Consider the following 27,500-nt stretch of genomic DNA (forward strand, 5'->3'; position numbering starts at 1 on the left):
GAAAGCAAAGGAATATGTACAAATCTTTTTATTGAAGAACCTTTAAAAAGATATCATAATAGCATTCAAGCTGTGAACTAAACAAAAACTCCAATTCACCTTCTGTAGGCAGAGTCGATCTTCCCAGCTATGTTCAGAAATTTGATTGATGGAAGCCAGCTTAGGGCTTGAAATTCTGCAGAATTATGAAACTCGCAGTGAGGCGTTTGTGTACTAAGAGGCATGCAAACATTACAGAAATGCAATGTAGCTTTTCCCCTAGGCAACCAAGTTCATGCACTGTAGATGTCAAGCCAATTTCATGAATGACGGCAGATTTCTTGTTTTCAATATATGTACCATGTTTATGTGAATTGGACCTTTAAACCTTTCTAACAGGAAAAATTGTTCATGCAAGGAAGGCCATAAAAGGTCATTAGCATAGTTGAATAATATTATTTGAATGGCCACCATTCGTAAAGAGGTCAATTGCCTTGTCACTCTAACCGAAGGTCTTGCTTGGGAAGATTTTTATTTTTAAACCCCTATCAAATAGGGTTTAATTGAGTTCTTGTTAAAGCTATCATTAAAGGCTGGGTGGTGAGGAGGTAAAAGAACTGATGCTTCCCGGTCCCAGCAAGAGGGGAAAAAAAAAGTATTTAAAATATTTTTTGTTTTCTGCACGTACAATTTTAGTCAAGGCTTAGCTTGGGCTATGAACAGAAATATTTTCATTTTACTATTAGCAATATTGGCCAGGGTTAAAAATTTTTGATTGTTATTTCTTCACCTTTGGTTGGTATTTTATTATTATTATTATTATTATTTTTATTATTATTATTATTATTATTATTATTATTATTATTATTATTATTATTATTATTGTTATTGTCATTATTACTATTATTATTGGTAGTAGTAGTAGTATATCTTTTTTAATTTTATTTTTTTACCTACAAGGATGACAATAAACTCCCAAGTGAATTTAGCCCGAATTCTTGTTCCTTTTGTCATTTTCAATTTCCAAGGCAAGTACCACCACCAGGGGAAGGGAGTCTCATAGTGGTGGTGAGCGTCGAAGGGAGGCTGTATTCGCATGTCAGAAGGTCGGAAGCGAATTTGAGTTTCCCTCATAGAACTTCCTTGCAGTTCACAGACGGGAAAATTGGAGATCGATTCGAAGCAGATATATTCCACATCCACTGGTCTTGTGTTGATCATTTTAATACTAAATGAAGGGCGTCATGATCTTTGAATTCTGCTAGGCTAATGCTATTCCTCGTGAATATCACAATTATCTTAGTTGCCGGGGTTAGAGATTCACAGTCTGGTGTTATGATAAGTGGATTCTGATCCACCCCCTTGTTTTTATGATTAAGTAGGGACGAAAAATAATGAATAAATAGCAGAACAAGGGAAAAACAAATATTTCGTTACGGAAGTCAGCCTTACACTCTTTCTGTTCCTTGATAGAGCCCCGGCTTATCTATTCATTTAACACCCACAAGATAACATCCGTAATTCATTTCATAAGGGCAAAATGACAAGGAGATGGCCATTGACATTGGTCAGTATTCCCCTCCCCTTCCCTCGTCGTGTCTGTTTTGGTTCCTTTGGGAAGAAGAACCTCCGTCGTCACGCATTCACAGTTGGGCGGTCCTGACGTCACTTAAGCGGTAATTCATCTGTCTTTTCCTAAACTCGTTTATTCTCCCTTCAAGACACGCTCATCCTTGACTTCAACAAGAAGGGATCAGTTTTAAATAATATTTAAAGTTGGAAATTGCTTGTTTTCGAGGTAAAGGCCACAGTCTAGCGTTATCATAAGTGGATATCCGGCCAACACCCTTGATGTATGATTAACTAAGCAAAGTGAGAGAAAACTTCCCAAAAACTTTGGTTACGTTGCTGAAGCTACTGTCCCTTGATAGAGCCTCGGCTTATTTAGGCGTGGTTCAGGTTTGAACCAACGATCTTTTCTTTTTCATTATCCAAAAGATAACCACAATTCATTCCATGACGGCAAAACGAGCTTTACACCTTGGCATTGGTCAGTATTCCTTTCCCCCCTTCCCTCATCCTGTTTGTTAAGGTTTCCCTCCATTGTATGAGGCTTAATATCATTTAGGCAAAGTTGAAACCAAGCCAATGCAGCGGTTTCTCCTGTGATATTTGGGGGGACTCCAGGGAGGTTTGCAGAAGTATTGCCTTGTGCTTTTGCGTGAGTTACCTTCTGGCTTGCTTGCTTGCTTTTGTTCTCTGGAAAACCTGGTTTTTCATTTGCTTGGTCGCCTATTTTCTACAGAAGGAAAGCGCTACTTCGTATTTTTTCGCTTATAGTGAGTTTATGCCTCCGAAACGCACAACTCGTAACACTAGTTGAGCGCTTATTTTGACGTGGCCAACGACCCAGAAAACAAACTCGGATGTTTCTCCCGTCAGTCCAGAACTTTCTGTGTCAAGTTCTTCGTCAACAGGCTCCGCAAATATTGCGCAGGGTTCATCTTCGGGCCTGACTATAGCTATGGTATTTTTAAAACCAAGCCAATGCAGCGGTTTTCTCCTGTGATATTTGGGGGCACTCCAGGGAGGTTTGCAGGGGCATGTGCTTCTGCTTGAGCCACCTTATGGCTTATTCGCTTTGCTTTTCTTTCACTCCCTCCCTCCCTCCCATGTTTTTAGGGTTAAGTATACATTCGTCACACTGGTCTCAGTGATATGTTGACGGGTGCCATGGGAGGTGGACTTTGGCTTGGTTGCCATGGTAACCTCCTTGCTGCTGAGGAGAGTGCTCCTCCTCTTTTGCTACCTTTACGGCACCTACCCTCTAGTAAATTAAATTGGCGTAGTGTTCTAACAGGCATTCACAGTTGAGTGGCCCTGATGTTACCTCAACGCATCAACAGTTTTTCCGAGAAATTCGGTGGGATCGTCTGCTTTTCTCGAAACTCGTTTAATGACAATCATTCCCAGCGTTTTTGAAGTTGTGCGAGTTGTGCTCGCGGGGGAATTAGCTAAAGAACTCATGGGGTTACAAGATCAGCATTTACGCATGCGTCACCCGCTCATTCGAGTCCGCGCGCGAGTGGAGCTTCAGGCCAACACAAACGGATTTAAGTGACCACTAAACCGTTTGTGTATAATTTTCGTAGTTGTAGTAAATAGGAGATATATTTATATTCCATATATATATATAGGAATTAGGAGAAAGGTGAGCGAAATGAGCGGTATTTGTTTATTTCTGGTGACCGATTTGAATCATGAGCTAACTCGAGCAGCTCACGAATTGCGTGTGTGGCTTACGCGCGCGCCCTCAGCTGAAAGCCCTTCCGAGCCAACTTAATTAATTAAAACTCTTTTTACTACTGTTAGTTCAGGAACCATTGCCATTTCTTTTATATTTTGTCCATGCAAACGAGGCTAGTGAGTCTAATTAGCACATAACCAAAAGAATGTTTTATGCATTTGGCCTCATCCTTTACTCCACCAAGAAGGGATCAGTTTTAAAGGTTTAAAATTGTAAATGGTTTCTTTTCATGTTAATGTACCGCAGTCTGGCGTTATTTAAGGTCAGGAGCCATCCCGTTACCGGTGGATTTCAAATCCGCCGCCTTGCTTTATGATTAACTGAGCGCAATTTAAAAAAAATAAATAAATAGAAAAAATAAACAACGGAAAAAACATTGCTAGTTTCGTTGCGGAAGTCAACCTCGCAATGCCTTCCATAATAATAAAACCTCGGCTTTTCATATTTAGGCGTGGTTTGGGTATTAACCACGATCATTTCTTTTTCCGCAACGGAAAGATAATAAAAAGTTTTTCATCATTCAACACCACGCGAAAGATAATTCACATACGAGTGCAAAACAGCAAGGAGCTCTCCTCATTTGTCAGTTAAGCCCCATTTACACGAGCAATTTTTCCTTGACAAGTGGACTTGTCAAGGAAAACTTGCCGACTGTACACATTAGCAAGTTTTCCTTGACAAGTTTTCCTTGACAAGTTTTCCTTGGTAGTGTAAATGAATAATATGACAAGTTTTCCTTGTCACATTTTCCTTGTTGTCCATCTACACGAGCAAATTTCAGACTTGACAATTTTTCCTTGTCAAGGAAAATCTAGCGCGCCAGATTTTCCTTGACAAGGAAAATTTGTCCACTATTCCCCATCTACACGAGCAATTTTTCCTTGTCAAGGAAAACTTGTCAAGGAAAAATTGCTCGTGTAAATGGGGCTTTACGCTAACAATATTGATAGCTTGTCACGCATGATGGTCGAGTGTTCTTGACGTCACGTCAAAACAACAGTTTTCCAAGAATTCGGTGGGAATTTCCCTGAACTCATTTATTAAAATATATATACTGAGACACCTTCAAAGACGCTTTCATCTTCGACTCAAAGAAGAAAGGAACAGTTCTGGTAATTTGTAAAGGTGGAAGTGGTTTGTTTTCAGTTTGGTTCGCTAGAAGTGTAATCAGGACTGACTGACGTTCTGATTTTCGTACAGTGCGAAACGGGTAAGTGGATCGATTTGCGTTCGAAAGCAGAATATATGTACTCATAACTTTAATACGACAGACTGTAGACTACTAAGGGGGAAGATTTTCAGCAAAAGCAGCAAAAATATCCCGTTCTCGGTGCGGGTTGTACCGAAGATTTCAGTTCATACGGCAAAAAGATTGAAAATAGCATACAGTGATTCCACGTGCTCGGTCTGTTGCTACTGCAATTCCCGGTGGTGGCTCATACTGACCTAATTCGCTTCCTTGGACCGAGACACATCAGTACATTTTGGTTGAGATGCGATTGAGTGATTATAAAAACGTTTTTGCGATGATGTGTCATGTAGTTACAGTCGCGTTGTCTTTAGGGAGTAGATCTACCACGCGACGGCAACGAAAACGTCACAAATTTTGCATATTTCATTGCCAAAAACAATACCTTTGCACAATCTGCACGTGCATTTTTCATTTTTATACATTTCTTTTACGTTTTCGGCAAATCTGCGACGTGAAATGACCAATTTTCAATTTTTACGGAGGACGTGAACACAAGGCTATACCTGCCAACTTTTTCAGAGATATAGGCGTGAGATTTTTATCCTGGGAGTGCTGGGATTTTTGAAGACGACACGATCATTTCCGAAGATTTCCGAAGACGTAGGAAGTCTATCGAAGACGTATAAACGCGAGCTCGCTCCCAGTGCTTTTCACTTCAAAAATCAGAGATCGCGACGAAGGTATTGTCATTTATTCATGTTAAACATGGTTTTCGTTCCTTACATGGGTCTAAATTTAACATAGTTTTGGAAATTGTGTCATGCAAAACGGCAACAACTCACATTTTTCAATCAGGCGTGAGAAATTGGCCCGCAAGCGTGAGCCGGCGTGAGATCGAAGTTTTCAACCCGCAGGCGTGAGAGTTGGCAGGTATCCAAGGCATCGAATTTGAGTTTTCTATCGTAGGTTCAACATCACACCTCCTAATTCAGTTCCAGGAAAGTTGCGCTGGGTTTTTGAAGTTAGTCAAAGCGACATAATGACGAAAAAGATTATTAAACCTCAACTTCAATTTTAAATGACGTTTTCGTTACCGTCGTATCGTAGATCTTAAACTCCGTAATTTCTCACTTTACCAACACGGCTAGTCGACGTTAAGCCGATGATACACGGTTAACATCTAGCAACATTTGGTGCTCAACAAATGTTGAACAATGTTGCACAAACATGTTGGGATATGGCTGGTCTCTATTTTCGTTCAACATCGTTCAACAACATTCAATGAGTTGAATGGCATATTTCAACATTCAACATGACACAACACAGTGTTCAACATTTGTTGAACAAGAGCTGCAACATTTGTTCACAAATGTTGAACCGTGTATCATTGGCCTTACACTGACAAGTTTGTTACTGCACGGAGAACCGTTCTTATAATATGCATAATCATAGCACGATTTCCACTCAGTTGTGCGCCTCGCCTGTGCCAAATTAAAGGGAACCAACTGGACTCCCCACTTCATTAATAATAATAATAATAATAATAATAATAATAATAATAATAATAATAATAATAATAATAATAATAATAATAATAATAATAATAATAATAATAATAATTGCCTTTATTTCAACACAATAGTTTTTAAAGCTGGTAGCCTGTGGGGTCGTCATTTTGACACGTCTTTCTGAGCTCTCATCATTGTAGTTCTAGTCGTACAACATTTGTATTTCCTTTGACAATTTGTAAAAATGCTTTGCTTGCTGAGATCTTACTCCATTGAAGTGAGTCTTGGTGGATCTTAAGTATTTCAGTGTACCGGGCTAATATTGACGTGGGTACGAAAAAAGATTACACTTTGTCATTTCCTTACTTGTCGAAGAACCATTTATTGAAGCTCAGACTTGTGCACTGAGAGACAAGAATCTAGAGCAATCCAAAAAAAGAATTATTTCTGCTTTCACTTTTGAGGCCGGAAGGCAAGCAGTTCATTCATATTAATTGCCAACACCGATTGTCAACAACAGCGAGATCCGATGGATAACTCAAGGTGTGTCTCCTGATCTATCGATCTTCCTTGAAGTCAAGTATTTTTTGAAAAAGGATTTATTTTCGATCTTGGCGGTCTGTCAGGGACACCCAATGTCAATTTCGGAAAATATCTGTTCGGAAGACGATTTGAGATCTAGAATTTTCGGAACATTTGTTGTAAAATTTCTTGCTTGCCTGTCTCTCCTAGGATTTTCGAACATCAGAAAAACAACAATCTGAAAAATTGTAACTGCTGTTTGTTTTCTTTTCCTGCTGAAATTGAAATGGCCGAAGGACAAAAGTATATATTTGCCCATTTTAAACGGATTTTTTCCCCTAAAAAGGTCACCTAGAATTTTCGGGAGCCCTTTTTCTGGCTGAAAATTTCGAAAAAGGTAAGTTTTGAACCCTATAATTTTCGGATCACTAGACTTTCAACTAGGAAATCCGAACAGGTGAAAAATGTTTTTTAAAAATATGCCTATATCTACCGTTTAAATACTAAAATACGTTTAAAAATGCTCTGTTTGAGTGGTGTTGAACTATGTTCTCGTTGGGTGCCCCTGGTCTGTGTTAATTAAGGAAATTATCCTATAAAACATTTGCCTAAAACATGATGCAGTAATGGTGAAAAAAACTCTTAGCTTTTAGTTTCCTTGCATAGATAATTTTGCAGGGTCTTTTTACCCTCTGGCAACTGTCAAACCAACGAGGTGAACTCAAACTCGTATATTGATTGCAAAGAAGAACAGCGAAGGAAGTAAAAATTACGCTGACAGAATCATGTGAGTTCGAGCTTACGTAACAAACTATGTAAACGCTTACACGTGACTGGAAGTGACTAATTTGCAGTGGTTTGTGACATGTGTTTGACAGCAGGTGTATCTAAACCATGCGCTAAAATAGGATTTAAACAAGACGCTTGGAGGCGTTTACATGGTATGGGTCGATAATAAGCATTAAAACGTTTTGTAGCAATAATCACACTTATGTTTACACTAGCAAACAAGCTTGCGTCAGAAAGGCTCCTGCTTGCATTAAGGTCTCGGTAAAGGAACGGTGAGGTGTCCGCGATGTCGTGAGGCACAGAGTCAAACTGTATGTCTTATTAAAGCTAATAGATCGAATTATTTGTATAAAGCTTTAGTTTTTTGGTATTTAATATTGCCTTTTATCTTTGAGGCCTCAAACTCAGAACGACCTAGTCTGCTGCAGAAGCTCCTGCCCCTTCACTTTGTTGCGAAAATAACCGCACTTTGTTGCATCTTATGCACTCCAATACTGTGTGAGGCATTTTTGATATGATAAGAATTGAAGTAGATATCACGCACGCTGGTAACAGTCGCCAGTTTGAATTTAACCGTTACCATTTGTAGATTTTGGCGGGCTCATCGCTTGTGACGTCAAGGCCCTAAAAGTTACTCTTGGAAATAAAGGAAGTTGCCCTTGACAACATGGTAACTTCAACGCTGAAATTTTGTCACCAAACTTCCCTAGTGTCATACTCAACTGAGAATCATAGTAATTTGGGCAGAAAAAGTGCCATAAAATCAGTCTCCGAGGACAAACGAAAAATTCCTTACGGTATGTGGGGTAGTACAATCATCTATTACAACTGAAAATTTGGAGGCGATATCTTAAAACCGGTATGGACAGGAGGTCCGAGAAGTAGGGGTCTCAATAACTTCTGAAATAGCCGTCCATGATAGCCCATTGAAGGCAACAGTTTGACAAGTTTATGATAGCATTTTTAGTGAAAATCAAGGCAAAATAGCCGGCGGTGTGAGGCAAAGCAGGCGGCGGTATACCGCCGGTAACCGGCTTCTATTGAAACCCTGAATTATTCAGAAGTTGTAATTCTGGCGTTAAAATAAACCCCTAGAAAACCGAGCTTGAAGATTTTGCGTGCAGTTCACGGTCTGCTGAAGAACTCCACACCCTACTTAAAAGCCAATTATGCTGACCAATCAGCGTTCGAGCACGCGCTAACGTAGGAGATCGGGCGTGGAGGCTGTCAATTGACACCCAATTCTTTCACGTGTGATTGACATGATACATCAAACATTTTTCGCTCGCAGATTATAGCATCTCGGGTTTGCATAAATGTCTCGTCCCCCAACTCCCCCTTGTGTTTAGATGAGGCTATGGAAGCACGGAAAACGTCCTTGTTGCTGAAATAGTGCGATACGTTTATTGCTGCCGCAGTGAGTGAGCCTGAAGCGAACGAACGAAGCAGCTCTCGAAACGCAAGGAATTGTGGTTATGCGCGAATGGAGGAAATAACATGCGTGATATGGTTATTAGAATCTGCTCTGTTTTTCATTTCAAACTGCAGATAGTTTCACTGGCGCGCAACAAAAAGATAACTGAGATTCGAAAAGGCCAAGAACTTGGAATGTTGTAGGAAAAAAATCTTTTGATCACTTCTCCAATTCTCAGGTCTGTGCGGTGTATCGTTTCTGAGTTATCTGTTGAAGCGTTTCGCGCAATTTTATAGAGATTTGTATGAAGACGCCATATGGTCCACCAAAAAAACGGTCAGTATTCAACGAAAACATCTGGAGTTCACGTTGCGATGAAAGCACTTACTTTTCGCTCCTGAGATAAAATACATGTGCATGAACACATCTCCTAATGTACTTGGAAAGGCTCAAACTACTGAGATTCATAAGGATAGACAGCTTTTTCAACCAAATAGGTTTGTATCATGGTGTCACGCAAGGTGACAATTCGGAAATTCAAAATGCTGTATTTTCGAAACGAAAGACGTCACGCACGGAAATGGAAACTTGAAAAAAAAGATATTTATTGGTCATCATCAACCTCCTTTAGGTAAAAACTCAGAAGATATTTTGATTTTAGAATACAAGGAGGTCCAGTTTTGTAACCTCTCTGTTCAAGACCTATTAAAATCTCACGCAAAAACCGTGGTGAAATTACCCGGGGTATTTTCGCAAATCCCATTATACAGTTCTTTTTCTTTAAGGGGGGGGGAGGGGGGGGAGAGGGGGTGGGAGAGGGGTTATTTGCATTTAAGCAATGGATATCCAGCTCACTGTCCCAAAAGTAATTAACTTTCATTGTTATTATGTACTAATTTTCGCGGGTATTCTAAAAAGACTCTTTTGTGGCTGTGCTTTGGAGCCCACCCATGCCAGAAGAACGCTCTTACCAGATTATCTATTTTTGAATTCCCCATTATACAATTTTTTTGCTCCTCAAAATTTTGCGTAAACTATTGTTTTCAAATGCTCTTGGGGACACTGCATATTTCCAAGAGAATTTGGAAAACAAGGGTTTATTCAAAATTTGAGGGGGGAAAACAAAGTGTATTATTGGGAATTCTAAAAGAGAGAATTCACTCTTGTATGAGATAAACGATTTTTTAGCAGGGCTGGCGTTGCTGTACAAAAGTAAAATTTCATTCAGCTGATTCGTGCGTTTTACAGTTGATTGACGGGAACTGAAGACTGAAATGGCTTCCTACAAAATGGCACAGCGGCCGTCGCTTTTGACCTTCTGAACAGAAAAATTTTCCCTTTATATTATAAAAAAGTGATCGCATGTGTCCTCGTAAAATTAAGGATTAATATATCACGCGTAATTTCAGAAATTGCCCGAGTCGCGGCAATTTCTGCACCTTGGGAAATATGGGTGATACAGAACATTAATTTTACGAGGAAACATGCAATCACTTTTTTATAATATAAAGGGAAAATTTTTTTTAAATCGCACGCTGTTGCGTAATTGGCCATTTTATAGTTGTTGGCTCAGTGACCTAGTCTATGATTGGCTACGAAGCTGCCGGTGATCTTGTGCTGATACAGGCGACACTGCTTTTATCATGCAGATTATGCTGTTGGAATAGGCCATTTTCGAAATATCAAATATTCAGCTTGAAAGTGAGGCAGTGAGGACAAAGACAATAGAAACACGTGGGAATTAATATGAAAAATATTTACATATCATCCACTTTCCTTTGTCTTTGTCCTCACTGACTCGCTATCAAGCTGAATTTTAATATATCGAAAAAGGCGTATTCTAATTAGTCCACATTACTATCAGAAAAGCACAAAGGTCTCTATCAAAGCAGGGTCACCTGCAGCCTCGCTTCCATTCTTAGGCCAGGTAACTTAGCTATAACTGTCAAATAGTCTATTTCGTAGGAAACCATTACCTGTACTAATTAAAAATGCAAACCAGTAGTCACAGTTGCTTCGTTAAGTACTGCCATGATCACTTTCACTTAGAATCGCAGATTTTCTATCGCAGAAAATGATTTGTTTTTAAACGATTTGATTTTATCTTTAGACAGTGGAATAATGGATTTGAACCACACCCCACTTGATTTACCCGTGAGCAAGAAAGAGAATCTTGGTGATGAAAGAGTGATTATTTACACGTTTGACAAATCGCAACATGTCAGGTCGTTGCTGAGCAACCTTGCCGAGATGCAGGTCAAGGGAGGTATCTTGACCGATGTCACCGTGAGAAACAAATCAAACGATCACGAGGAGCCATTCCATTCCATGCTGCTCGCAGCTTGCAGCGTTATTTTCCAACAGGCTCTAACAGGAAAGCATTATGACTGCACCGCCGGAACCATTTCACTGGGAGACATAACTGCCAATCAGTTCAAGGCTTTTCGCGATTTCCTGTACAAATCTGAGCCTCCTTTGGACGAGGGAATGGTAGCTGACCTCCATCGATTCGCCAATAGATATCGCATTGAGTCTTTGGCAAAATTGTGTGGACAGCGCGCAGATCAGCGGAAAGGTGAAGAAGGAACAGCTGTTTGGTTAAATCACCACGACGGTTTGCTGACGCAACTGCATGAAATGTTCCAAAAAACCCAGTTGGCCACTTCAGTTTTGGAAGGTAGCGAGGGAGGCCGTCAGTTTTCAGTACACGGTCCACTTATGGCTGCAGCGTCTCCAGTTTTCCGAGAAATGCTCTCCAGTGACCTGTTCTCTCAAGATGGGCAGAACTTTCGCTTGAAAGAAGTCACATCCGACGCGTTAGGTGACCTCATAGAGTACATCTACACAGGGGAAATCCCAGTGAAAGGCGAAAACGCGGCTGACTTGTTACATGCAGCTTGTGCTTATGAAATTCCCGCCCTTGCCCACGCTTGCTGTGATTGGCTTAGCTCTCAACTCTGCGCCTATAATGCAATCGGTGTTTGGCAGCTGACACGTGAAGAAGATGGTGAATATTCCAACGATCTTGAACAGAAAGCCAAAGCCTTTATTGTAGCCAACTTTACCAGCGTCTGTCAGGAAGATGAATTCTATGAGCTCGAGTATGAAGACCTAATGATAATTGTACAAGACGACGATCGAACCGTAGATCCTGAAGACCTGTTCTATTCCGTTGCTAACTGGGTTGAAGATGACATAGAGAACCGTTCGGCGTATTTTTACGATCTTTTGCAGTGCATTCGATTGGAAAATACACGACTGGATTTTTTGCGTGAATTGGCAGGAGATCCCCTCGTGAAAGACTGCACAAAATGTCTCCGCGCTGTTCGTGCTGCTTATGCTTCGACCATGGCTCGAGGACACAGCATCCCAGAAGTTAACCAACGCCTTTGCGATGGCGAAGATGTCAAGAGGACGCTGCTGGAACAATTCCTGAGTTCTCAACCTGAGATGCCCACTATGGAGTCAACACATGACGACAATGATTGCCAGGAAGAAGTCTCCAAGGGTACACCTCCTCTGACCAAGGAAGGAAAGCCCGATATGCGGTACAAAATCAACCGGCGGCGGTTAGGCCGTACCAACAAGGATGGGAGTCCAGATATGCGCTTCGAAGTCAACAAGACCCCTTCCAATCTCTTTTCCCAAAAAAATCCAGCCAGTTCACAACAGAAAGAGATTCCGTTGAAAAAGGACGGCACACCGGACAGGAGGTTTAAAGTCAACAAAGAGGCTTCGAAGACGTCACCATCCCAGGCGAGCCCTAAGGTACCTCAATACAGAAGTGATCCTCTCAAAAAGGATGGCACTCCAGATATGCGCTTCAAAGTGAACAGAAAGACTTCGCCTTCTGGAAACTTGTCAGGACCTGTCAAACGAGATGGTACACCAGACATGCGGTATGCCGTTAATAACGCATCTCGCAGATCAGTGTCTCCACAAACAAGCGCTTTGCGTGGCCAGTCACCAACGTTAGGTCCATTTAAAAAGGATGGAACTCCAGACATAAGGTATCGAGCAAATAGGATTGCCGGCAGTAGCTCATCCTCTTCTGGCGATTCAATGTCAAGCGGCAGCTCCATATCTTCCTCTTCTTTAAGTAGCTATAGCAGTTCAAGTTACACCACAAGTTCGTCCTCAAGTGGAAGTGGCTTTGGAGGGCCACTTAAAAGTGATGGCACCCCAGATATGAGATATGCTGGAAACAAGGCGGCGTATAAAAGCCCAATGTCGAGTGGCAGTTCCGGCTATGGCTCAAGTTCGTCGTTGTATGGAAGTGGCCATAGCATATCGAGCGCATATGGCCCTCGAAAGAGTGATGGCACCCCCGATATGAGGTATGCTGCAAACAAGGCGGCGTATAGCAGCCCAATGTTGAGTGGCAGTTCCGGCTACAGCTCAAGCACATCGTCTTGTGGAAGTGGCCCACTGAAGAGTAATGGCACCCCAGACATGAGGTATGCAGCTAATAAGGCAGCCTATAGTAGACCTGTCTCGTATAGCAGTTCCAGCCGCAGCTCCAGTTCATCGTCTTTTGGGTGTGGTCCTCTAAAGAGTAATGGCACTCCCGATATGAGGTTTGCAGCTAACAGACGCAAGTGACCGAGGAAGATGCACACCTTTTAAAAGCTTTCATATATTCCATAAATTTTTCATTACCAAGGGCAAAGTGAATATGCTTGCTAATTGTGTTAGATAACATAACTAGCTGTATTTCATTGGTTTCATTTGCATGTATTAACGTGTGACGCATATCGACTGTAGCCTTTTCGTTTGTGTTAACATTTTAGCGATAGTTTTGAACTCTGTGTTACGATAGAACAGGCGTGTATGGGTGGCTTTTAAAGTATATTTTGCCTCAATGTCATTGTTTAATTTCGTGGCATTCCAAAACAGCTAAAGGCTGCTGAAGGCCCGTTTAAACGGTTTCAACAGTTGACCAACCCAACATTCGTTGGACAAAAGTTGAACGGATGTTGGGCAAATGTTGGACGCAAAAACAAAGTTGTGCGGAGGCCGTTCAAACGGCTCCAACATTGCGCCAACACAAAAGAACCAACACTTTCGCGAAATTTGATTGCGAGGAACTAAGAACTAGAAACCAGACTCTCTCGTCCAGATGAACTACTTGCCACCATAGTGATTTAGCGATCACGGAGCATGCGTGTGTTCTACAGTTGTTCAACAGAGCGTTCAAACGGCTTTAACAGCATCCAAAATTTTCGAGAACAAAGGAAAGAAATGAATCGATGTCGAATGAAAGTTGAAACCGATGTAAACTTTATCAAAAACCCATAAGGGTTGAAACGTGTAACGCGCGTTCACAGCTTCCGAATATTCAGTGCGAACTGATTGGTTGAATGCTTCAGTGCTAACTACCATATTTGGAAACCCCTCGCTCTTTTTGTTCCAAATATGGTACTTAGCAAATTGAATATTCAGAAGCTTGTTTCCCAGTACACAAGGGGCCGTTACACGTTTCAACCCTTATGGGTTTCTGACTTTATTCAACACGCTTTTAACAAGCTTCCAACATTTTTTTTACAATTTCAACAACGTTTAACGACTTATTAAACGCACCGAACATTTGGTTCAAAAAGCGTTGAATGCATTTCGAAGCAAATGTTGAAACCTTAGGGAATTGAAAAGATTAAACGTGTTAGTGTTTTAAATCAACTGAAGTGGGCACCTAAAATCATGCGGGGTTTTTACCTACTGCCCCGTCGTGTTCAGAAAAAATGAAGAAAGGCGTCTCGTTTCACTTGAAAGATCAGTTGCGGAGTTGCAAGGTAACAGTTAACTTTCACGTTAAAAGTAAGAAGGTAACAATCAACTTTCACGTTAAAAGTAAGGGTTCTTTAGGCGTCGTTATATTTTTCTTTTTTCAGTAATTACAGTCTGTGACTAATGTATACGAAAAAACGGCTGTGATCGTTTTTATGTTGGCACAACTTAAGCGGCATAGCCATCTTCTCAGTGAGGCACCTTACGTTTAATGTTCAAACTTATTCAAGTACAATTGTTTCGTTGCGAGATATAATTTGTTGAGCATTCTCATTATTTCAGACGAAGCCGGCTTATACACTGTTGCGTTTTACCAGCGATTTAAACCACTTTTTACTTTATTAAGTACCTTCTCCGTAACATTGCTTTTGGAGCAGTGAAGTGTCAGTTTACTTTTTCCATCGTGCCAGGGTCTAATGGCTTGCGAACGCAAATTTGACGAAGCAAGAGGACAATAAAATTGGCGATTTTGTTAGGCAATCTTGTCTGACAGTGTTTTCAAAGCCGCATCGTCACGTAGACCATCAACATGGTGTCCAGGTATTGCAAGTTGTCTTAGTAGGGGGTTTATCTTGTTCGCATTCTTTGTCGTTTGTTGGCTCCTTCACCTTGGATTCCGTTGTCTTTACGCAGACCACTTCAATTTCTCGGATACCCCTACCACAAGTAGCCGAACACTGGAAAAGTACAGCAAGAAAATGTCATAGACTCATTAGGTTAGATTTGAGTAGTTGAATTTGGAAAGACCTCGCGCCGGTCAGAATCCATTAAAGTATCCGTCACTGTCACTCTCGCTTAAATGTCTTAGCATGAGGTTATAACTGGGTATAGATTTAGCCAAGCCTGAAATCGGAGCTCCCGGGTTATTTTATTCTTACAAGTAGTAGTAATCTCAGATTATTAAAGTGCGTTCGACAATCACTTTGGAAGCAACGCAGAAGGGTAGGAAAGAAACAATCCTTATCCTGTTTTATACGTGGTCTATCGACCACTTATTTATTTTTCTAAAAGGTTTTTTTACGATTGATTTTTGTAGTCAAAACTTGGGTTTACAAAATGGTTTATAAACAAAGTCAATGCTGATATGTGTATAAGGTAATGTCCGTTAAGAGTAGTTCAAAATCCAATAGGTGTCAAGTCCAATCCAAGGTGTCAAGGACGTAACTTTACGGCATGACTATTCCGGGGGTGGGGGTAGGGGGTGAAAGGTATACAGCAGAAACGACCCAAACCTTTATAAAAATGCTAACCATAGGCCTAGTCATTATCTAAAGCATAGTGTTTAGGCCTAAGGTTAGCATTTTTGTAAAGGTTTGAGTTGTATGGGAATCCCGATAAAAGACCTGAGAAGATAATTTTACGAAAAAATCTTCAATTAAAAAGTCTACCCTTATTGCCATTGTGGATCGCTTCCTTCCTGTGAGGTTATTTCCCAGATTCGACGCTAATTGAGCCAGTATCAGTTCCTCGCTTGTCAACGATCGAATTGGAAAAAAACCTCACAGGAAGGAGGCTACCCACGATGGCAGTAAGGTTAGACTTTTTAATTGAAAAATGTCTCGTAAAATTATCTTTTCAGGTCCTTTATTAGGATTCCCATACAAATCCTTATATTCCCTCACCCTGAGCTTGGGGTGCCTGTGCTTTCATTTATGGTGGCCCAAACCAGTTTCATCACTTGAAAGAAACGTTCTTATTAGAAGGATTGACACTACAACACTATCACTTAACAGGATTGTTATGGTACCATATCAAACACCAATTGCTGCTGGAAAAGACTGGGTCATTTTTGTGACGTAAAAGGTTACCGTGGCAACGCGAAAGCCTTGCAAAAACACACCATATTTTGGCTTTAGCTGCTCAAATCTCAAAAAAAAAAAAAACTCGGTGACCACCATTTTTTATTTCTATAAGGTAATCCGCATTTCCGAATGAAACGTTTTGCACAGTTTAAAAAAATCCTGAGGAGCGGATTCAGAGCCACCTTAAATAATTGAAAATTTAAGGTAGCTCTGAATCCGCTCCACAGAATTCTTTGACTTTGCAAAGTTGCTTTGAGTTTCATCTTAGCCTGTTGATCTCTTTTGTGCAAGAAAAAAATTGTAGTCGGGGTCACCGAGTTCGTTTTTCAGATATGAACAACTAAAGCCAAAATATAGGCTGTTTTTACAAAGCTTTCCTATAGCTTTGGTAACTTGTAACGTTGCAAAAATGACTGCATCTCGTTCAACAATAATTGATGTTTCACGATAGATCATAGCATTGCTGTTACGTGATAAAGTGTTGTAGTGTCAATCCTTCTAATGACAAGCTCTCTTGACTGGTTTGAGCCACCCTAACGAGGCTCCCTAGAGTTTTAGGGCCGCGCGCAAGTATGGCGCGTAAAGACTGAATAGCCCGTGTTTTTCTGATTTTTGTGACGTCTGCGTTACCAAATCTGTAAAATTAGCTGTTAATTTTCTCGCTTTCCCTTCGGGAAATTTTTTGACCACGTACAGTTCCTATCAAATACCCTAGTTTTGTTAAAATCTGTCGGAGCTAATCGAATATATTTAGAACAAGACGCCTACAAGGGCGTATCCGTGGAATGCGCAAACAGTTAACACAAATTGTCCAGTTACAGTGAACTTCAAGTACAGGTAGACTTCGGAAAATGGCGAAAGATTACTAGAAAGATACATCTGTAATATAACTTAAAGTTTTTTGTTGTAAAAACTCATTACTTATGTTACTAAATTTGCAAATGCAAACAACGAAGCCCTATTAGCAGGTTATCAGGATACGGGATCTTATATTTATTTATTTTTTGGAAGGAGACTTAATTCAAATCCTACAGTTTTACTTGCTTCGTTAACTCCTTTCATCCAAAAATTACAGGATCAGCCTTAAATCATCCGAAAAACTTATTACAAATCACAGTTCAACAACTTATCATCCTGGGCCAGTTGTTCAGAAACTGGGTTTTAAAACGAGTTTTATCCTCTACTCCCAAATGCTGTTCAAGGCTGATATTCAGAAAAACTTTACATTAGAAGAAGTCAATCTTGAAAAACAAAAATAAGCAAAGGAAACTGTGACCAAAAAGTTGAAAACATGAAACAAAAGTTTACGCTAATCCTGGATTAAGGTAATTGGCATTCGAACAACTGGGCCCTGTAATCGACGTCTGGTTCTGTAATCCTGGTTTAGTTCCTTGCAAACTGTATAAATTTGCCGTGGCGAAGACAAGAAGACAACATCCGTGCTCTATTTCTCTCAATGCTCAAAAATTCCGTAATTGCGTGTTGTATAGTCCAGTCCAAAGTTCTAATTTTACAATTCCATAATCTTGATTTCAGTAACTTGGTACCAAACGTTCCACAATAACTTGAAATCTCGTTAAGAAAAATCCTTAAATCCAGTAGTCCAGTCCGGATTGAGATCGCCAAAACTCTCTCTATCATCGATTCAAAATTCAACAAAAGCTACAAGTAGTAAATAGTTATCAGAAACTACAACAGTTCGTCCTGATTCTACACTCGAGCTGAACAAAAAACCCAAAAAACCCTTGTCATCGTTTTCGAGAGAACAGACAAACAGCCAAAACTGTTCTGTGCCTGCCCCTTACGGCACTGAAAAAGTACCGTACGTTGTACAATAGTACTTGACCGCAGCCCTTGGCCAAGAAACTAATCTTAGCCAAAAGCCCGAGAAGCGATCAGGATACGGGATAATTAGGTAAAAAAATTGTGGGGATACGGGATTTTTAGTCTGGAGGTGGGGGGGGGGGGGGGGTGGGGGTAGAATTGAGGAGATACGGGATATTTTTTAAAGTAAGAACGCATTGCGTGCGGTAGTGCAGTAACTTGACAGTGTTTTTTTCCATAACTGTCAACTGAGCGGCGTTTTGTTTTTTCCAGGAGATTCAAGTCCTTGCACAATATGTAGCTCTAATAGTACACGACATTGTTTGGTATCGTAAATCATTACGGTGCCATGGTAGACATCTTTGCTATATACCCTCTAAGAAGACATGTGGTTCAGTAAAATACTAAGCCCAGAACGATTGAAGAAAATAACAGGAAATCGAGAAACATTTGGCTTCAAAGCCGATATGTTGATCATTTACAACTTCTTTTCACCACAAGCTTAAGCGTGTACTCTGAGCTTCTGACACCTTTCCAAGACCAATGTTACTAAAGTTTTTCCCTTTCCAGCGGGGTTAGTATCTGGATGGGGGACGTTAAAATATGCGACTTTTGCTGTCAGGAACATACGCCCAAAAATTCTATTTTAACGCTCAAAAATGCGAACAAAGCAAGGTACAGATTTTGCTAGCCTGCTTTATGCAAAACAAATATTGACGAAAAAGTAAATAAATATTAATATGTAGTTTTTAAGGAGAGCTGCGAAGGAAGTTTTAGGAAGTGTCGATCGAGAATAAAACAATTTGCCATCAGCGAAAAACATTTCGGGAGATTTTTGTTACGTTCCATCAGAGTTCAATTTTTCTATCGTACTTTTGGTCATACAAGTAAAATCGCAAAATCGGAAGTGACATCGATTTTAGCGGCCGCCTGTGATCAAGTTATACCTTGCGTGTTTACTGACAACTCACGAAACAAAGGATACATCTGTGACAAAATGACGGCATAACACCTGGTTTTTGTTAGTGCTTTTTTTTTTTCTTTCAACTGTTATAAAGTTCGACAAGATCTATGTGCGAATTTAACATAAAGATCACAATCGTTGATGCTAGTCCAAGTGTCAGCTGAAGTTAAGCTCCTCCGAATGAGGTTAGTACTTGGATGGGGGACGGCTGCGAAGTCCCCGTGACCGCGATAGCTAATTCGTTTTTTTTAAACTTGATTTCATTTTTTATCTTGTTTGGCCGTTCAAAGCTATTTTTTTATTTTCTTTCTACGTCAAAACGGCGAACAAACTGGTTCCCAAGAAATATTGGAGTACGTATTCGTTCTATGCAAAATGCTTCTAATGAAGTATTCGTTGTATGCAAAATAATAATGTTCACAGTGGAACACACAAGTACGAAGCAAGATCTAGAAATAACGTAGAAAATTCTCCTTACCTTTAAAGCTTGCCTTTCTCAAAGAAAAAGCATCTATCCACTTTATCGAATAGTTTAATACTGAAACAATCATGACGGGCGGAAAGATTCTATTATAAATGTTTGCTTTCACCAATCTGACGGAAGTGTGTCACGATGGCCGAGTGGTCTAACGCGCCAGCAGAGAAAAATCGTGATGGCGTGGGAAGTATAGGAGTTCTCCTCGGGGCTGGGAAGTTTGGTTATACCGTAGGGAATATAAATCAGTCCACCCGATCGGAAGTTAATTCAATATCCGTGGGGTATGCACATTTGTGACTACCAACAAAAAAAAGATTCCAGCCCGATTTTAAGACGTGGATGCCTTCGGCATTCCACGTAAAAATGACAAATTACAGAATATTGGCAGAACCGTCTGAACGACCTTGACTCTTTACCACTTCAAAATGTCAGGCAATATCATTTCCATAAAGTGGCAAAGAATAAACAAATTTCACCGAAGGAAAATATAAATATTAAGGAATTTTGGTCAAAAATAGGAATATATCAGCCTGTCATACGAGGTGATTTTGCCATGGTGACGGCCAATGCAAAAATTAACACCCAAAAAATAAGCCTTACATCGGTACCCATATTGATGAATCGCTACAGGGAAAACTTTGAGAGAAATCAATTAGGTTTCCGTTTGTAATTCGTGCCCTGTAGGGAGGGTATTCGAAAATACTCTAGGGAGCCAACTTAATGAGCAACGTCGAAAAACGTGGTCGATCGAATCAATGCTCCCACGGTCGCATAAGGTCGCGGCAATTTTACATAGCTAGTTCTACGAAAGTCACTGAACGCAGGATAGCATCCAGCTTGAGCCCACGAGCAACTGCAAGAATAATATGCGTTTTTCCGTCGAAACGCAATAAGGTAACCTGGCTTGAGCCGGCGATGGAATCGAAACCCAGTAGGTCAGGATATAGTCGCGTGATACTGGTCAGTGGATACCTTGCTTTGACAGGTGTCAACAGACCGATTTCGTTATATTAAAGACATCATCTCGAGGCTCTAGGGAATAAATGTAAGGATTTGTTAATCTCGTACCCAGATCTCACTCTGTCACTGGAAATGTGAGATCTGGTAAAGTTCGACAGTACACCATTTTTCATTGGCTACTTAAAAATGGTTGCAGCAATGCAATCTGCGCTCCGATTGGCTTATTTCACGGGGCACTTAGTGAAGCTGATGATGCCTTTTGTTTAGGACTGAATTTTAATTTTTTGAAAGTGGGTTATTGACCACAATATTGATGTCCAATATCAAAGATGTACGCTGTTATTTAGTAAATAAACCCCTTCGGGTGGGTGGTATGTCGGCTGATAATGTCCGCGGCAGAGAGATTGTCCGAAAAATGATTATTTGATCGAGAAGCGAATTCGAAGCTTCGAGGGCAAATATGTTCAAAATTTGACTAGAAAGAAAGCGTTCAAGGTGCTTTTTTGCTTACTGAAAAAGTAATAGCATGAAAGAGAGAATGCGAAGTCTGGATGACAGTGTTTTCAAGTGTGGCTGGAATTTTTCTCTCCTTCGAACGGTTGGTTTATTTTACAGTTAGTAAACACAGTGAATTAAATTATGTACTCTATAAAATGACTCAGTAGGATTAAATCTCTGAAGTTTGCTCATAAATTCCTTCACCTTTGTTTGTTCAGTCACGAAAGTATGTAATTAGCGGGTTCGCAATTATTCCTTTGCGCTACAGAAGTGACAAATGCGCTTCTTGCGCTTTCATATCAAAACTTCTAGCCAGTACTAGTAGACATCAAACGGAAAATAGTTAGTACAATTCTGGTAGACTACTGGGTAAATATTTTGTTTTAGTCGTGTCGCTTTGAACGTTTATTCATTTCGTATCTTTACTTTGTATTATAGGTTTCGAAGGCAACGCCTTTGATTAGGATAAGTCGAAACAGATAGCGAAACAACCTTCAAATACGTTGACAGCGCATTTTGTTGACTTTCTTGTACCTTCCGGAAAGCTTGTTAATGTCGCTATCACTAGAATCCAGAAAACGAGTTTGTTTTTTTTTCATGTAAAAAGAAAACTCTCCTGCTGCCTTTTTCCGGTGGCTTTTTTCTTTTCAACGGAAATGATTGCCACAGCAATTCTCAGGGCAAATATCCACGGAAACGGGGGTTATTGCGTGAAAACTGTCCTATACGTTTGCACCACGTGACGCAAATTAGCCAATTAAATCGCTGGAAAATGAATGGGTGGGTTATAAGTGCTGTTATGTAAATTATTATCCAGAGAAGTGCGTGGATGAGTTCTATCTTCCTTCCTATTCTCATTCGCGTGAAAGCCTTCGCACGTCGAATTAGGTAATCGCATAACTCCGTGCTCTCGTGGCAGTTATTCTATTAGCCCTAGAAGTCCCCAGGGAAATTTCCAAGACATTTAAAACGCCTTTGCATGCAAAAATTTCTCACTTCTCGCAAGTCTACTGACTCTACAATGTCTGCAAATTTCCCCACCCTCCTCCCCTTCAGCGGCGTTGGCCATTTTCTCTTTCAGCTTACCCTACGTCTATTTATACTCACGACACAGGACAGGAGTAAAGAGTGTTTTCCCATGGCGTCAAGGCGGCCATATTGGTGTTCCAAGACAAAGAAATGGCGGCCATGATGGTGTACCAAACTAATCCTCCGGAAATTGGACTCTATTTTTTATGCAAATACTTTCTTTTGTTTCAGTAATCTAATATGTCTGCTGGTCACGTGAGTAAAAACGCTCCACAGCTGAGCTCGAGATGAGATGCCATGAATGCACGGTTGGCTTTGATTCCGATAGGAAACTAACATTGACTTTGTAAATGCCACAGTTTGTTTCCGCCAAATGTAAACACATTTCATTTCAGTACCAAGACTCTACAAAACAACAGGCTTAAGCTAGGTACTTACTGGGCCTGATTTCACTGTGATCCACTCCGCCGGACAAGTCTGTATTGCGCATGTTTCATATGACGTGGGCTTAGATTCTTTGCAGTGAGATTCCTGTACTTCAATCTCTATTCCATGCGACTCATCCGTGCAAATAACTTCCCGTGTCCTTTTTCCTGGGTGACCGTCGTTACAGGTCTTTGAACAGTCGGTCCATTCTCCGGTCTTCCACCTGGATTTTTCAGCAATGTAATCATTTTACACATTTTGATTGGTCAGGAGCATTCGTCTTACTTACAATAGCGCTGGTAGTGTGAACTTGACGGTATCATTTGAATAGACGCAGCTCTAAGCGTCGTTAAAACATTCTTTTGCCACCAATTACAAACATCGCGCAATAAACAGTGGTGAATTCTGAAGGAGAAGACTATGTGTTTAACAGATGGTTCGGCAGATACGTATGTCATCTTCAGTGTGAATATGAGATATATTGGGCTGTGGCATAAACAGTAAAGCATTTGCAATGATAATGAGGAATTAAGAAATTTGTAATAGTAATGAATCAATGCGAAAAGGCGTAGTTAATAATCACAAAACTGTCATAGGAACACGCAAAACGGCATGCCTTTGATCTCTAAAAAGTTGTTATACCAAATCACACTTTCTGTATTCGCACTGAAGATAGATTGCTTGCAGCGTCGAGTATGCAATCTGAAGCAAGCGCGTTCACAAAAAAATGGAGTGAAGGGATTAGTCCCATCTCGTCTTGTCCCAATCCCTTTCGCCGTTCTTGTTCAATTGCCAACATTTGTTCGACAGACAAACGAGAGAGAACGAACTGCCAGCAGTCTACACTGACGATTGCAGAGCTATCTGCCGAAACATGTCTGTTAAACTTTAAAGTGTTGTGTCCTTTTTGAAACTTGTATCTTCGGCACTGCCATTATCTGGATCAATTAGTGAATCCCTCCTTATTTCGCTGTATGTATCGTAAATTATTAAGATCTCTGGTCTTTGTTATCATCGAAGCCTGTGGTTTAAAGATAACTTACCATGCCCTGTTGCCTGAACGAACATCCAATGATTATTGGTTGTATTAATTAAAGGGGCTCTGTAGGTGACTGAAATGGTCTCATATATCGCCATATCTTATTGACAGCAGTGCAAAATGCAGCATTCACCGGTGGCAATTGGGGTTGCATTATTGCACGTTAGCGGTTTGCGTGAGTTATGGTTAAAGTTTCAACTGCGTTTCCAACACCCTTTGTAATTTGCATAGCTGGCAAGATCCAGTGAAATCAATCGAAACGTGGTTGTAAAGTAAAAAAAAATTGTAAGAAAGGGGATAGTGAGTGTTGACTCCATGTAAAGTAAGTCCCCGTAAGCTCAGTGGAAGAGTATCCGAAGTAGTAATCGGAAGGTTACTTTTTTAATCTGTTTTTTTCCGAGTATCCCCGACTCATTACCGGGAAGATAAAACCTCCAAAAAGCTTTGCAGACCTTATTTACGCTACATTGTCGTGTAAGCAGGAAAAAGGGTATTCTCACCTTGCTGGACATTCCTTAGTGTTACATCCAATAGTTTCATCGTCAGGCCTCCTTCCTGCACAAAAGTGATCACTGACCATGGATTCGTCATCCTCGCGGACACAGATGCTTTTGATCACCTCAATTCCTACGTGAGATGTAAAAGATTTCGATGTTGCAGATTTTTATACTGTATTCGTTGAAATACGATGCTCTTGTTTGCCCTTTCATTTTACGCGCCTGTCTGACTCGACCCGCAATGCATGCAAAGTAGGATCAGTCACTCACTCACTGGCCGTTTTTATACTAGAGAGGCATAATTCGTCTGCGACGAACTTGGGCAAACATTTTTTTCTGCGTCTGTTAACTTTGTCGAGTATAAAGACAGGCACAAGACACAATGATTATGCGTCTGGACGAACGATCCAGTTTAGTGAGTCTTCGAAGACGTACTAAAGTGGATAGTTCGTCCAGAGGCATGATTTGTCTTCTGCCCGTCTTTCTACTAGACGAACTTAACAGAAGAAGAAAAAATGTTTGCTCAAGTTCGTCTCAGACGGAGTATGCCACGTCTTATATAGCTCGTCCCGTCTTTACACTAGACGAATAACATGAGGGAAGAGACGCATAATTCGTCTGGACGGATTATGCGTGTATAGTTCATGTATAAGAACAGCAACTCACTCATTCACTCACTCACTCACTCACTCACTCAATAACACTCGCTAACTCACTCAATCATTCGCTAGATCGCTTATTTGTTCGCTCCTTCGCTCTCTCGTCTGTCAGGTGCTTTTCGCCTCTGTCAGCACGGCCAGTACGAAAAACAGAATGTGCACTTGTACTACGTACTGCGTATATGACCCAGATTGCGGACTGAGTATATTGAAAATCTTTTCAAATAAATTCTGCCATGCATAAAAGAGAAGAGTTCCTTACCACCCCCACAGCTCTCAGAACAACCCAGTGAGCGCAGAGTCCATTTAAAACTGACTTTCTTGTGGAGTTCCAGGCTGCGAACAAATTCCGTATCCGCAACCTTTTGGCTGGGATTTGGAAACAAGTATCGGATCCTCACTTCATACTCCTCTTTCCAAGACTGAACTAAATACTAAACAAACAGGAAGTTAAAAAAAAAAAAACATTTACGGATCTTTACAGTCCTGACAATTATGGGATTAATCTAAGGCAATAAAATACTTAGTCTAAATTTATCTTACCAGTAACTCTACATCTTTGGTCAACGGTCCTTGTGCAGTAATCTTTTCTCTGTTCAGATCATCACGGGTGTATTTGAACCTTGTGCCGGCGCCCACGAAATTAAACGAACGGGGTTTTATGCGAAAGTCCATATTCAGTAAATCTTTACCATTGGTGACCATCATTGCTATAGAAATGAACAACACTGGTACTGAATGGGAAAAAAATGTTCAATTTGCTAAATATTTCATGAAGTGAACACAAGGAAATGACCACCGTGAAGGAGGGGTGGGAGAGGTATGTTTTCATATTTACCACACAATTTTGTTGTCTAGCTCTATGTCTTCAAGAATTATAAATGGTTTGAAATATCCTGTGCACCATATGATTCTATTCGCGCGTGAAGAAACATGAACCCCCTTTAAAAAAGAGGCTACAGAGATTCGTAACTGGCCTTTTGATAAATAGTTTCACCCCATGCTAAATTACTCACCCAAATAATTTTTAAATCCTCTCATTTCTTTGATCTGAATATTCCTAGCTCCTTCCGGAAGAAATCCTATCGGCTGATAATGACCTGTAGCCCACGAAAAAGCAAAAAACGTGACAAATATGACATCTGTCTGACAAAATATCAACTTCTCCGCGTAAGGATTGGAACCAAGGAAACAGTTTCCTCACCTTTCATTGGGTTTGGAAAGCCTTTGTATGTAAACCTTTTCCCAATGCACAACGTTCCATCTCCATCGCAAACACCGCAGCGGTCAAATACTTTCGATGATCCAAACACTTTATCACATCCCAATGGCTGGTTTTGGAAACAAACAAAAAAAGGGAATATTGAACATTTGTAATGAAATTTGCTGAGGGCTGCTTTATACTCCTTCAACTTTTGGGTATAAAGTAAACTCGGCTGAAGGGATACCCAATGGCTAGGGTGCTTGCATTCGGAGATTCAGATATCCCGGGTTCAAGACCCGTGCTGACCACTCGTTGAATTTGTTCCTGGTATTCCCTGGTTCAACTTCTCAGTTGTACTCGTAATAACTAACTGGTTTGCCCCGGCCAGTTGGGATTCTTAACAGTGTTGTTGTTGTTGTTTTTTTTTCATTGCAGCCCTTAAAAGCCCCTGTGGAGAGTGGTCAGTTAATTACATATTGTATTGTAAGCAAATCGATCTATCCCGAAGTACATTGAGGAAAGTATAATTGTACCCGTACCCAGTATAAAAAAAGCCGACAACGTTACAATTTGGAAGGACGACAACTGTACTCAAATGGCGAAGTTATGATATGTAAAGAGCAAATGTTTATTAATTGCAGAATAAAGTGATTTCTTACAAATAGTGAAATAAAATTCTGTTTGGATTCGTTAGTGAAACGTATTATATAAGTTAAAAAAAAAAACAGGAAGGAATGGAAATCACGAGATGAATTTGGCTCTCCAAACATGCGACCCTTTTTTAAAACAGACCAACAGGAAGTTGCTAAGATTACACAATTGGCTAAAACAGTCTTTTATTATATAAGTACCTGACATTTTCCGTTGATGCAAAGTCCACTGTTTTCATCGAAATCGTCGCATCGGGTTCCATCATCCACATGACCAAATGAAAACTTTGCGAATTGGCGGATTCCCACTTCAGCAATGCATGATAGCTTGCACTCTTGACCAGCTTAAATGTGCCAGAAGAAGACTTACTTGTTAGCTCACTCAAATTGGCGTAATTACTCAAAATAACGCAGCCTTATCCATGGGGTACGTAACATTTTTCTGGTAATTTTCCAGACGTAAACGAAACGAGCCTTTCAACAATGCTATGTATAATTTGATCTACAGAAGCTTACAGAGCACCTTTCTCTCGCAAACGCAAACAAAAAGATGCCGGAGCAATTTCTTGAGTCGTAAAGGCCTCCTCGAAGCGACCCCCATTGTGTTTTCTTTTTTTTTCTTTTCAGTTTTCCAGACTGAAAAAGACCAAAAACGCATAAATAAACCAAGAATTAAATAAGAGTTCATTCTGGGAGAGACAACTCGTTCTTAATTCGGCCTCTAGGAAAAAGCGAGAAATTGTGCACTCAGGTGCACGAACACCCGCCTTAAACACCCGCCCTGCGCTAAAGCCGCACGCATGCCCACGAACCGCAATAGGCTGCACGGTCATAGTAAAGACCATTTTTTTGGATGCGTGTGATGATGCTTTATAGATGTTAAGCTCTAGGGAAAAGACTCTCAACTGGGACTATTGATTATCGTCAATATGAACCGTTAATAAGAATATCGGAGACCAGCCTATCGGTCTTCTA

General features: G+C 40.5%; 3 protein-coding genes across 4 annotated transcripts in view; 2 read left to right on the forward strand and 1 right to left on the reverse strand.

The window, feature by feature from the left end:
* LOC138025329 (ubiquitin-associated domain-containing protein 1-like) overlaps window positions 1-974 on the forward strand; it is a 14,810-nt gene extending 13,836 nt beyond the window's left edge. Inside the window, exon 11 of the mRNA XM_068872563.1 lies at window positions 1-974. This exon is cut by the window's left edge and continues 830 nt beyond it. The gene's annotated coding sequence lies outside the window, so the exon portion shown is untranslated.
* A 3,380-nt stretch (window positions 975-4,354) lies between these two features.
* On the forward strand, window positions 4,355-13,459 carry LOC138025183 (uncharacterized). The gene is made up of 2 exons (XM_068872379.1): window positions 4,355-4,496; window positions 10,822-13,459. Exon 2 carries the CDS (start codon window positions 10,833-10,835, stop codon window positions 13,311-13,313), a length of 2,481 nt encoding a protein of 826 aa, XP_068728480.1. The 5' UTR covers window positions 4,355-4,496; window positions 10,822-10,832; the 3' UTR covers window positions 13,314-13,459.
* Window positions 13,460-14,559: 1,100 nt separating this feature from the next.
* LOC138025162 (A disintegrin and metalloproteinase with thrombospondin motifs 6-like) overlaps window positions 14,560-27,500 on the reverse strand; it is a 28,395-nt gene continuing 15,454 nt past the window's right edge. Inside the window, exons 16-23 of one of the 2 annotated variants that reach the window (XM_068872368.1) lie at window positions 26,727-26,869; window positions 25,876-26,002; window positions 25,688-25,771; window positions 25,215-25,381; window positions 24,934-25,105; window positions 24,016-24,142; window positions 22,489-22,699; window positions 14,560-15,172 (exon numbers count right to left, since the gene is read on the reverse strand). In XM_068872368.1, coding sequence (XP_068728469.1) covers window positions 15,020-15,172; window positions 22,489-22,699; window positions 24,016-24,142; window positions 24,934-25,105; window positions 25,215-25,381; window positions 25,688-25,771; window positions 25,876-26,002; window positions 26,727-26,869 — 1,184 coding nt within the window. In that variant the 3' untranslated portion in view covers window positions 14,560-15,019. The remainder of the gene's footprint in view (window positions 15,173-22,488; window positions 22,700-24,015; window positions 24,143-24,933; window positions 25,106-25,214; window positions 25,382-25,687; window positions 25,772-25,875; window positions 26,003-26,726; window positions 26,870-27,500) is intronic. The other variant, XM_068872369.1, reaches the window with a different exon arrangement.

Source organism: Montipora capricornis, chromosome 2 (assembly GCF_036669925.1).
Source record: "Montipora capricornis isolate CH-2021 chromosome 2, ASM3666992v2, whole genome shotgun sequence".
Lineage (NCBI taxonomy): Eukaryota > Metazoa > Cnidaria > Anthozoa > Scleractinia > Acroporidae > Montipora > Montipora capricornis.